The 12,952-nt window shown below is 41.4% G+C and overlaps 1 protein-coding gene across 10 annotated transcripts in view; it reads right to left on the bottom strand.

Moving 5' to 3' along the window:
• Positions 1–938: 938 nt before the first annotated feature.
• ST5 (suppression of tumorigenicity 5) overlaps positions 939–12,952 on the bottom strand; it is a 299,630-nt gene continuing 287,616 nt past the window's right edge. For all 10 annotated transcript variants that reach the window (XM_030560420.1, XM_030560426.1, XM_030560428.1 and 7 more), the window contains 6 exons: positions 12,125–12,302; positions 10,843–10,884; positions 7,343–7,454; positions 5,961–6,200; positions 2,168–2,254; positions 939–1,712 (listed from right to left, as the gene is read on the bottom strand). In XM_030560420.1, coding sequence (XP_030416280.1) covers positions 1,678–1,712; positions 2,168–2,254; positions 5,961–6,200; positions 7,343–7,454; positions 10,843–10,884; positions 12,125–12,302 — 694 coding nt within the window. In that variant the 3' untranslated portion in view covers positions 939–1,677. The remainder of the gene's footprint in view (positions 1,713–2,167; positions 2,255–5,960; positions 6,201–7,342; positions 7,455–10,842; positions 10,885–12,124; positions 12,303–12,952) is intronic.

Genomic DNA, 12,952 nt, shown 5'->3' with positions numbered 1-12,952 from the left:
CAAACCGGAACCACTGACAGGTTAGGAGTTGCGCAAGCCTCAAATCCAGCCTTGGTAAGCACAGAAATCAAGTTTTAAAAACTTAAAAGTACATATACTGAGAGTGGTTAAGGGGAAAGAAGTATCTCTTAATTTGTAGTAGTTGATAAGCTTGCAAACTTTTTCTGATTTACCCTCTTTGAAACTAAGAATTTGAGTGAAATAATAAATGAACAGCAATGTAGCATACAATGGGTATGTTACTAACATTGATCAAGGATCAATTAATTTAAATAATTTTAAATTAGGCAAATTTGGGGTGACTTCACCCCTTGTGCAAAGGGCCAGGATAAGGCCAGTACATCTGTCCCTCTGCAGTGCTTAGGATATTAATTCTTAGATACTGCAAAGAAAAGGATATGACTAACACATCTAGTCAGTGCTGGCTTGAGCTGCACTGGTACTCAATGCAACGACAGGGATTTGGCATTCCCCTCTTCCACCTATCGTTATTCCTTTCCACCTCCATGTCCGCATCGCTCAACCTGTTTCCTTCTCAAGACATTTAAACACAACATTACAAAAATCAACATGAAAAAGTTTACTCGTCTGGGTACATATAACCCATTATATTAATAATGACAAAACTAGTATGTTATTGTCCCATCAAAAGAATAAACCTGAACAAACATTTTGAAAGATGATTTTGTTGCCAGATTAAAATTGATAGAATAGCGGGATAGATTGTTGGGTAACATCCCGAGTGATCTAGTGTAGTAAGAAAATAGGTTAGAATAAATGTCATGAAATAGCAATCCTACTAAGAGAGAGGTGTATATTATTCATTTTATAATTTAATTATAACATTCAACAAAAATCACAGCAAATGTACTCTTTCTGTATCTATTGAGACAGTAGCAGAAATGTTGGAGGGAATCCAATGAACATAAACAAATAGGTATATTTACAGTTTATTAAAAAACATACATATATATATTAGGAAAGGATGTACTGTACCTAATTATTGCAGCTTGCATGTCAAAGAACTGAGATTTCCTCATATTTTAGCAGTCATAGTGCAGAATGCATTAAAAAATTTACTGACCATAGTTCAAACCAAGTAGAAATTCTGTTGTGATCCAAGTAGCTTATTACAAAGTTACCTGTTATTTCTGTCTTTTAGAATGGATTAGTAGGAAAACAAGAGAAAATTATAAACTCTGTCACATAAAACCAGTTCCCTTGCATACAAGCTCTCTCTCTATACCCTGGAGTTCATTCACTATTACAATATTCAGGCATCAGTGTAGTTCTCACAAACATCCTTCGAAGTCAGTGGTTCTGCTGAGACAGTCAGCTGCACATAATTAGCTATTCATTTTGCACCAAGCATAACTCAATTCATACTAGAGAAAGAAGCACCTGTTATTCTCAGGAATATACAAATATTTACCACAGTTTTTCTTGCTCATTAAAAAATAAAGCTTACAGCACATTATTTACAAATTCTGTCCAAATACATAAAGAGGAGTCATAAATTTTTTTTTTGGCTGGCACATTGTCAAACAGCATTTGCAGTCACTTAAAGCTGTATTCAGCTTATCTTATTCTCCTCCGGCACCAGAATCTGAAAGGTTGTAAGGGTCTCAAGCACAGTGTCATAAAAAGTCTTTGGATTGATGTGTCAGTAGAAAGGAGTTAATTCTTCTTGTGAAGGAACTTCATTTTATTTCCTACATCAAACACAAAATGTGATCCATCAGTCACTAACATACATTGAAAAACAAAGAGAAACTGAATGTTAGTCTAAAAAGGCTTCAAATGTGTACTGTAACCAATATATAGTGAACCAACTATTAAAACTCTGGACAACCAAATCTGATAAAAGGCAACGTCCCTTTCCAGATTTTTTTTTTTGGGGGGGGGAGGGGGGAGGGAAAAGTTGGGGGAGGAATACACTGGTTAGGTAAGGTTTCTTTTTCCAAATTAGAATGAGACTTTCTTAGCAAAGACCATAATAAAACCTTAAAATAACCTTATAAATAAGTAGATTTTTGTTGATTTTCTTTTGATAATTCCTATCATATCATTAAACTACTGGTTGAGTATCACATTTCATTCTAGGCAGAGCTGTGCTTTGTTAAGACCTTAACAATGAAAAAACATTTCTTGAAAAGATTTCCCTTACCAAGACCTCGCAGGAATTTGTTTACTCCACTTTGTTCAGTGTCTGGAAGCTCTTCCAAATACTGTTCAACCCTCTGTTCAAAGAGACCTGTGGCAAGTAGATAAAATAAAGCATTGTTTGGTCTTCTTTCCAAGTGAAAGGGAGGGTGAGGGAAGATGCTATGGAAAAGGGAATCAAACTCTAATGCTTTTACTTGTGTTGCCCACAAAGAAAGCACAGACATTTCAACAGTTTCTTTCAGCAGTCACCTCAGGAGTGTATTACAGATTCTCAACCAGGGGTCCAGTACCCATGGGGGCAGGGGGGAGGCGCACAAGCTGGTTTCAAGGGGTCCATCAAGCAGGGCCAGCATTAGACTTGCTGGGGCCCAGGGCAAAAAAGATGGAAGCACTGAGCCCTGCCACCCAGGGCTGATGCTGAAGCCTGAGCAACTAAGCTTTGCAGGGCCACCAGTAGTGTGGGGCCCACAGCAACTGCCCTGATTGCTACTACCAAATACTGACCTTGGCTTTTAAATGCAGAAAAACAGTTGTTGTGGCACAGGTGGGCCCTGGAGTTTTTATAGCATGCTGTGGGGGTCTCAGAAAGAAAGGGGTTGAGAAACCCCTGTCCTTTAAGAATTTGTGGCCTTTGCAGAGCTACATTAATTTCCTTCCCTTCCTTTGTCTTTCCTACCAGCCTTTTTGTCAGTAGTTTATTCTTAGAAAACTTAACAGGACAACAATTTCCTCTTAAGTTCAATTTGCCATCAGAATGTTATCAGCCACCTTAGGCATTGTGTCAAAGTTTCAAAGACAGCAGGAGTTGCTTTCATGATTCTCCCAGCATCCATCTTGCTGAGAAATAGAAAGCCAGGTCTTCCTTCATACCCAAGACTCCATCTGTCCACCAGGCAGTACAACATGCTAAAAGAGAGTCTGTGGCCAGGCCCAAGCACCAACATTCAGCATAACTGCACTCAGTAAACTAGCTAATCTACACTTGTTGCATCCCTGGGTAAAAACAGATATTTATGCACATAACTCTCACAAAACAGATCTGAATGTTTTCCATTTAGCCCCAATCATAACTGGACACCAAAATTACAGTTACCACAGGGTTGGGGAAGGGGCTGGGTCATTAACTTGCACTGGCCCTTGCTCAACCAGGGCCACCTCCTACCTGCAGGCCAGCTCCTTGTCAGGCTGCAGCAGCTCCTGTCCCAGCCCTGGAGTAAAGGGAGCCCCGGGTGGCAAGGGGCAAAGGGAAGGGAGTGGAGGTAGAGATGATCCAGCCAGCAATGAGGAGGGAGGGAGAGAAGTGAGCAATGGGGGTGGGGACTTGGGGGAAGATATGGAACAGGAGTGGGGCCTTGGGGAAGAGACAGAGCTGGGGTGGGGCCTTGGGGGTCCAATTACCAGCAATTAGAAAGGTGGAAACCCTAAACAAAACATCCCAGAAAATAATCTTGGAAAGATAATTAAAACAAGAACTAGAAATGTAGGCACTCCAAATGAAGTAGGGTCCATCTCACATTACAATTTCCTGCCCTTTGTGTTTTGCTTGAAACAGTGATTCAATTTACTGCTATAAATACCATTTAACATTTTATTTCCTTCAAAGAAAGCCTACTTGAGTGCTTTCCAAACCACAAAGATTTCTTAGACTGCCTCCAAAACCAATACTTTTTTATGCCTAGGCTCAACCCCTAAAAAACTGCCAGGGCTGTTTTAAGATTTAGAATACCTACTTTGTAATTTAACAATGAGAGAAGAACTCAGGGGTTATATCACCCAGCAACATAATCTTATCACTGATCCTGAACTGACATAAAGCCTGATCATGCAAATCCATTTGCATGTAAGCACAAGGACAGACTGGCAGGTGCAAAGTGACTTAGGTCTAGAGTGACCAGACAGCAAGTATGAAAAATCAGGACAGTGTGTGTGTGGGGGGGGGAAGTGGGGGGAGATGGAGTGGGTAATAGAAGCCTATATAAGAAAAAGACCCCAAAATCAGGACTGTCCCTATAAAATCGGGACATCTGGACACCCTACCTAGGTCATAACTTTTGAAAAATGCACAAAATAGAGGCAGAATCCAGGAGATGCTCCAGGCCTTCAGCTCTTGAAGTTAATGGGGTTTGAGGATGTTCAGTGTATAGCAGCAGATCCATTTTGTAGAATTTGTCTCCAAAGGCCTGATTTTGCAGTAAGATCTGTGCAGGGGAGCTCCTGTGCCTGCACGGAGCCCCAATGAGGCTTTAAACAGGCGCAGAGGTCTATCCCTGCAGTGCTCATTGCAGGATTAAGGCTGTGGTGAGTAGTTTTCAGACACAGGGGAGTGAAAGAAGAAATAGAGCCAGGGTAATGGGGTCCAAGGGCTTGGAGCATATATTAGGGGTTTCCCTCCATGAGCCTTTTGAATACTTTTGAGCCTTTTGAATCAGGTGGATTCCAAATGCAAACCCCATGCTATTCATGAGTATCTCCTTCCCCCATATTCAATTTTCCACCTCTCCTCCTTGCCCAAATTTCCCCTTTCAATCCATCCATCCCAAATTACCCAGCCAGCTCCCACATCCTTGCCTCCCCCATTCCAGCTCTCTTCACTGACTGTTCAGCCTTCAAATACCATACCTTAAGGAATATCCTCTCTCTCTCTCTTACATGAAGCTAGAAAGGCTTCTAGCTGCACAGAGGGCTTGACAACCCTACCTGCTTCTGGCTTCCCCCCACGTGGTGCAGCATTGCCCTCATGCAAGAGGGGACGCCCCAGCTTGCTTATGCGTCCCCTTGATATCCTTCCGAACCTTCTCCAGCTGCCTTCCGGGCCGGGGGAGGAGCAAGGCTCAGCTGATAGCAGGGCTCCGGCAGTTGCCAGCAGATGGCACTGCTGTGCAATACTCAGAAGCCTCAGCCCCAGACCAGGCTAACTACTGCACAGGCTCTTTAGGCACATGCACCAGAACTACGAGCACGGTGGCTCTTTAGTCTAGCAGGTCTGAGAGTTTGACTCATTAGCTAATTGCCTGTTTGTCCAGTTGGATTTACACTAAAGTAGTCCCAATTGCCTAAGGAGGTTGTGGAATCTCTGTCATTGGAGGTTTTTAACAACAGGTTAGAATGGTCAGGAATGGTCTAATTATTACATGGCCCTGCCTTGAGTGCAGGGGATTAGCCCAGATGACCTGTTGTGGTCCCTTCCAGTTTATACTTCTATAGTGCTATATGAGTGAGGGTTTGCAGGAGCAGGATCCTTGCTAGGTAGATTACATTGGTCAGATTTCTTCAACAGTCAGACTCTCCCCTACAGTCTATCCCCTTAGTCTTTACTCACACAAACTCCTCTCTCACTCACATGAAAGGGATTATAGGACCAGGCCAAATTCTGTCCTTTAAATCATGTCCTGCACGCTTATTTGCTGATATTTATTTTAACCAATATAACAGGTTTTTCCACATTTTTACTTTGAACCTCATTTGAGGCATCCAAGAGCTGTTCTAGAATCATGAATGATCTGTATCGTTTACAGTATTTCATGGTGTGGAGGAGTCAACTTTTCCCTTTAATAATTTCATGTACTGAGATCGGAAGTGTCACAAGTCTGAGACTCATTCTTTCAAAACCTATCACTTCACCTTTAATCCAGGGCACACAAAAGAAGAGGGTACTGCGTGTCTGGCAAAGTTTGCCATAGCATTGATATTTGGCAGTATATAAAGCTGTAATTGCTAAAACCATGTGAAAACATGAAAGTGTATCAATCCCTAAATAGAGTCTGCACAGTAGCAAAGGGAATCACAAGCCTTACCTTTTGCCCTGCATTTTCTCAGTTCTCTATCCTGTATAAACCCAGCAAACATTTGGGATTCCATAAAGACCTCCAGGAAGCGACGGATACTCTTGGAAGCTACAGATTTGCGGAAAGCATCCCTTTGGAAGACACGCTCTCCTTTTTCATTCTGAGTTAAGAACAGGGAATAGTGGCCAACAGTTTCCACAAAGAATCGGATGAAAACTTCTGATACTAATCCATTCAGGGTGTTACACTCTGCAAAAGAAAGCAGCAATATAACACTCAAATCATCTGAAGAACAGCTGCAGTACAAGATCCCTGCTTGGTCACTTGCACTGGATTTAATGTTTTCACCTAATACTTCTTCCCCAAACAGTCTAACTAGAATTATAATAATAATGTCTGAAAAAAGATCTGCAACACCTAAGACCACATAAATGCCCTGCCACCCTCCTTCTCTTGCCCCATCAAAATTAATTGGATATGGAAAGCATAAACTGCACTATAACTAAGCGGAGTAGCCGTGTTAGTCTGTATCAGCAAAAACAATGAGGAGTCCTTGTGGCACCTTAAGAAACTAACAAATTTATTTGGGCATGAGCTTTCATGGGCTATAACTCACTTCATCAGATACATCAGTGGACTCCATGCATCTGATGAACCTTATGCCCAAATAAATTTGTTAGTCTCTAAGGTGCCACAAGGACTCCTCGTTGTTATAACTAAGCTTGTAAATCAATATAATAGCAGATCTTCCATATCTCAAAGTCAACAGAAATACAGTTTTCTTTACTGGGTAATCCACACAAGACCCTCAGAAGATGGAGAATTAAAAATTAATATTTGAGGCCTTAATCTGAAATGTGTCTCTGCTGTTTGAACTTTACTTCTTCTTGGATAGTTAGCATGCTTCTGAATGATCTTGAGAGTAAAATTTTGTGCTGAGGGTAATAAACCTTTACAAAAAATTGATTGAAAAAGATTCAATTCTTGTATTACTTGTGAATACCTCAGAGATGTTAAAGTGACTTTACATATTTAAAGCAAAGTTTAATAAAAATAAATATAAAATGGATAGACTTGGACTAACTGTATATTAGATTTTTAACATCAAAGCCTCTGAGAAAAGGTTAAAACACATTTATGGGAGTGTGTACTCTGTGGAATTTAAATGATATATTAAACAGGCTGTTAATATGTTACAGTGCTTTGAAAATTATATTACATGCCCTCAATCATCAACTCCAATTCAGAAACAAACTGATGTTGTAAAATGTAGCTGTGGGGTGAGATGATAAGTTTTCTGAAATTAGGCCCATGTTTCTTTCTCCTGATCCCAGGGACACAATATCACCCACCCACACAGGTAGACAAGACTTGTTTCCAGAATATTTTACCATCATCTGAATCACTATCTGAATCCTGATTTATCAGTTCACTTTTTCTCTCTAGAGCCTGCTCCAGGGCAGCTTGCAATTTCCTAGGTAATAGCGTGTCTTCATCATCCATCTAAAGGAGAAAAAAATATATTCTTTAGACTGTTTTCTTCCCTATATGCTCATTTGCAGTCAATGGTTTTTCAGGGCCTAGAATTCAGAAATAAAATATTCTGTGTTTGTTACTTTAATGGCTACATGAATACAATAATGAAACCTTATGTTCCTCTGTTATATATTTCTGAATTTAACTTTACAATGTTTTTCATGAGACTGAAGTAGGGAAATATAACATGCTATTGGAGTGAAAGGTAAATACATATAGGCCCTTAACCTGCTTGTTACACAACAAACATATTATAAAGGCATCAGACAGGCATGATGAGTTTCCTGAATATACACAAGATGAAGGCCTAGCCACACATAGGCACAGCGGCTCAGGCTCGGTTCTGGAAGCTTCTATTCTTGATAGTTCCTCTTTTGCTTATTTTCCTGCAAGTACTTTTGCTCATGCTCCACACCATATTTAACATTTGCTCCAGAAACAATGAGCTGATATAAGACTTCTAGAGTTGCAAGGAATCTTCAGAGTAATCTTATCTGTTTGCCCAACTTTTACTTTAAAGGGTACATCCAATTGACTCAACACATTCTCTTTTATCTGTAAATTATCTAGTGCCACCTTACTTTCAGGAAATAGTGATTCTTTATCTTTCTTTTTCCAAGGTTCCCTCTTATTCCACAACTCAGTAAATCATTCACAATTTTCTCCTCTCCACCTGTAGACTTCTTCCCCTCCCACCTCATCTTATCACCATTTGTGCTTGTTGTCTTGCTAAAATGATGTTGAAAAGATCAAGATGTCTCTCTAGGGCCTGGATTGTCTCTGTATTACAGCAGATTCTGCTTAACAGCAGTTCTGATATTAACAACTTCCAGTTAATAGCAATGTTTTGCTGGGAACCAATCCCGGCCAAATGACTTTAATGTTAAAGGGATTCGGATATTGGCAATGGCATGATGCTTATTAAGAACTTTTTCAGGAAGAAAGGCCCTGGTAACAGGCAGGATAGTGGGAACAAAGGACATGCTGACACATGCCTTCCCTGGCTGCAGCTGTGCAAAGCTGCCTTTGCCTGGGGCCCCACCCCCTGCACAGAATGGTGTGGCAATGAGCAGGGGTTCCCGCATCCCTACCCAATAAGGGATCCGCTGCAGGAGTCCCAGAGCTGTAAGGTGGGAGGGGAGGCTGCGGGCAGGGCAGCAGCAGGGGAGGATTCCAGGGCTTTTCTCAGGGAGCAGGGGTCTCTCTCCCTGTGCTCTTGGGGCTGTGTCTGCTTTGACACTGGGGGGCCTGCAAGCTGGGTAGGACATGCTGAGACAGGCCCCCAGCATTGGTACAGGGTAAAACCTGGAGAGCACAGACAGAGGTACTGTGTAGCCCTACAGGCCTCCAGTGTCCCTTCTGCTAATGGAAGTCCCTGGCACCTGGGCTGCAGCCCTCCTCTCCCCTGAAGACAAGTTTGCAAGGCTGCAGCCAGAGAAGGCATGTCCCAGCACTTCCTTCCCTGACTACAGCCTTGCAGATCTGCCTTCCACTTTTTGGCAACTGCTGGATAATGTCAGCTTTCTGCGGAGAGGCTGCTACTAAGCTGGATCCACTTGAAAGCAAAAGTACAGCAACTCTAAAGGTAAGCGCTCTTGGCATCTTCTAGGCATACTATTTATTTCCAGAGGAAACAGAAAAGATTCAGACTTTTCTAATCTAGTTAATTCACAGTTCCAGTTGGAACTTCTCCAGTGAACCCATAGCTCCATTATGTTTCTTTAAACCACCTGATTAAAGGGGCTGCAAAGTTGCCTATTTTTAGGCTTGGAAGAATTAGATTTTTAAATATAAATAAATATCAATTTGACCATACACACCCAAGCCAATGAAAAAATATTTCCATTGATAATAACAGAAATGTACAGATATGCAAAGTAAAAAAAATGCTGCTTGAAAACTTACTTGACTTTGATTTAAAGCTATTAACTTTGTGTGTTTTGACATATTCTTCACAGTGCTATTATATGATTATGACATAATCAATGTATTTTATGCAAGACACATCATGTGAGATGTCATTGGAAAGAGTATGATTTGCTGAATATGATTATCCTATTTGTATGCATGTATCATTTTTGTATCTGAACTTCAAAGGTAATTACACCTGGGAAATGCCCACTAGACAAGATGCTTTCATTCTAGATAATGGGTGGAGAAGAGCCATTAGAAAGAACAATAGGCCTTAGGAGAAGCTTATTTCCCACGTGGGAAGTCTTCCTGAGGACCCTACAGACAGCCTCAAAGTAATGGGTGCTATGACTCTACAAAGACACGTGAAGTGACCACATGTCTGTAGACTCCATCTTGGAATGTCAGTGTTTTTCCAGAGACTGGGCTGGGAACTAAGCTTTGAAACAAAGGGTTCCCGCCTTATGCAAAAGCCATATAAGGCTGGGAGTGACATCACCTGGGAAGACTCCTGGAAACACCTGAGAAACAAAGGCTGAACTGGGAGACGTGCTGGACCCAGGCCCGAGGGATTTTTAGCCTGTGAATGGAACATCTGGGGATTCCAAGCTGTAAGCAAGTGCAACTTGCCCCTTAAGAATCTGCAGCCTGCTTGTATCATCACTTAGGGTGAGAATCTGCCATTCATATCCAATCTATTTAGTAAGCTTAGTCTGCATTTTTTGTTTAGTTGCAAGGTAATCTGCTTTGATCTGTTTGCTATCCCTAATAATCACTTAAAGTCTATCTTGTAGTTAAAATTGTTTTTGTTTTATCTAAACCAGTGCATGGAAATCATAACTCAGGGGCAGAAAGCTGTTGCATATTCCTCTCCACATTGAGGGAGGCGGTGAATTTTATAAGCTTACGCTATACAGTTCCCTGTGCAGCGCAATACTGTATAATTTTGGATTTATACTCCAAAGGAGGTGCGTGCCGGAGGAGTTGTGAGGTGTCCTAACTGAAGCCTTCCCATACAGGGGCTGGTCAAAGAACCTGCCTGCATGTAACTGCAGCTGGGTGTGTCCCTTCCTGTATGTATGCTGGTGAAAGTGCAGGCTGAAGCTTGGAGGGCTTTGCAGCTTGTCACAGCAGTACAGTGTAAGAGAGAGCCCAGGCTGGTGAGTCGGGGGGCTCTGTGGTACCCTAGTTCTAGGTGGCACCCCGTCACAATATGATGTTGACAATTTGTGTTTTAATGGTTATAGAGCTTTAACTTTTTGCAACTCAATGTCTATTGTCATTGAATAATTATTATCTGCCCCCCTCCGCATACTTTCCCGCAACTGTGGAAATTTAAATTGATAAAAATAAAATACTTAAAAATAAACATCAAAATTATAAAATAAAAAATTTGCTTTCTGCCAAGCCTACCTATTTTAGTTAATTTAAAGCCATACTGTACCTGTCTGATGAATCGATCGGATCCCAAGTTAACCATCAAAGCCTAAAAAAAGAAAGATACGGTAAAGATTTATCTTGGTGACTGAAGACATTCTACTGGTGTCTGCTTTTACAGATAGAGGGTGAATCTAAATGGTACTTAGCCTGAACAGAAATTAGAATGAGAATCAGACTTCTGTTGTAAGTCTGCAGCATCAAACCATTTGCAGAGTTCTATACAAAACAGGAAGACAGACTCTCTGCCCCCGTAAAGGTCAGAGGCTAAGTAAGACAGAACACTTCAGACATTTCATACCTCAGATGGTTGGCAGATTTCTGAAAAGTTTGCTTTAAAATACTTTAAAAATGTATGGCTGTTGTTGTTTTGGTGGATTATCCATGAAGGGAGTCATTTGTGCAGAAGAAATGTATTTCAAAAGGGGTTTTGGTGAAACCAGGTGTTGTTCAGTGCAATAGGGCTGGTTCCAAGCATTAGGGAGTGGCATGGATGAAGTGAAAATAATTAATAATGAAGATGCAAGGATGAGAGGATGCTAAAAAGGTATGTAGGAGGGCAGTCTGGGAAGGGTAGGAGGAAAACAGAGCACAGATTTAGGAAGGGGCAGATGCATGGAGAGCACTTGAAGTGACCACAAATAAAGGAAATTTGCTGTGGAAGGGGAGAGGAAACCCATGAAGGGCTCTGAGGAGAGTGAAGCGATGATCAGAGTTGTGTGAGGGGGAAGGACTGTGGCAGCAGTATTTTGGATAGACTGTATAAACATAGAGCTAATTTCATTTGCAATATAGCACCAATGAGACCTTGAAAGGACCTTCTTTGCCATAGGGGTTCTATTCTCTATTCAGTGTGTGACTGTAAGTGTAACTCCCATTAGAATTAGTGAGAGTGACTGGCACTGAAGTGGATGGTTTTTTACTGTGCTGATGTCACTTCACTATGTTATTTCATATACAAGAAAATGATACCTTATCCCAATATTGACCTTGTGGTGGCAAGGTTAATGTTCACTTTTCACTGTCAATCACCATACACAGGGGCATTGAAGGAAGATTAGAATCCTTAAAACCTATTTTTAAACCCAATATTTTAGTTTTTTTCCAAGAGGCAATTATGCATGACAGTTAGAAAGAGAAGAAACAAAGGGGTAAGTTAAGGGCTAGAAAAGTAAAAACTTATATCAGAGGCCAGCTTATATTACATACTCAGCTGCTGTATATCAGTTTTACTCCATACAAACCATTTTTTGATTCATGTAACAACCAAGTCCTGGGCTGATTCCTACCTCTTCTACAGGCAGCTCTTTCAGCTTGGGCAGAGAGCTGGACAGCAATCCAACCAGGAACGGAGTAGGGCAGCAGACAATGTCAATCATAGATGACGGGAGAACAGGAATGAAAGTGTGCTGCCAGGAGAAGGGGTACAGCAAAGCCACCACAGCATGAGAACAGCTCGAGAGGGTGCTGAGGAGAGAGTAATATGGGCATTACAGCTCGTTCTTAGCCCGGAATGCCTGCTTACCTGCTGCTGAAATAGCAGCACAGTGAGAATACAGGCGCTCCCTTCTCACAGGATGGCTTTATAAGTTTCCTAATACTGCTGTGTCAATTCACCTCAGTTCTAATCTGTATCCTGCCTGCTGTTCCAGTCCCAGTACCCTTCTGTACTAAACTGTGCGGTAGCTTTGTTAATTCCCACTCTGCCCATGTTCTTCACCTCACTCATGGTTGAAGCTGGAAGATCAGACTTTACTTGGAAAGAGCACCAGACTGGGAATCATGAGACCTGGATTCTATTCTTGGCTCTGCCACTGACTTGCTTTGTGACCTTGGCTAAGTCTCTTTGCCTTTCTGTGCCTCAGTTTTCCCCATCTGTTAAAGAGGGATAGCAATATTGACCCTCCTGTGTAAAGTGCTTTGAGGAATATGTATGAAAAGTCCTATAAGAGTTAAGTATTGGTCTCCTTCACTGGAAATTCCTTGCTTACATTGTCCTTTTACTTACTGAACATATCTGGATTTCACTTTATAGTCAAACGCTTCTTGAACATTAACAATAAAACATCATCATCATCAAATTGATTTTTATGACAGAGAAAGAAAGAAGGACCCTC

The sequence above is a fragment of the Gopherus evgoodei genome, chromosome 4 (assembly GCF_007399415.2).
Source record: "Gopherus evgoodei ecotype Sinaloan lineage chromosome 4, rGopEvg1_v1.p, whole genome shotgun sequence".
NCBI classification, from domain to species: domain Eukaryota; kingdom Metazoa; phylum Chordata; order Testudines; family Testudinidae; genus Gopherus; species Gopherus evgoodei.
The sequence above is the reverse complement of the archived record's forward strand: the minus strand, read 5'-3'. Positions and strand labels throughout refer to the sequence as shown.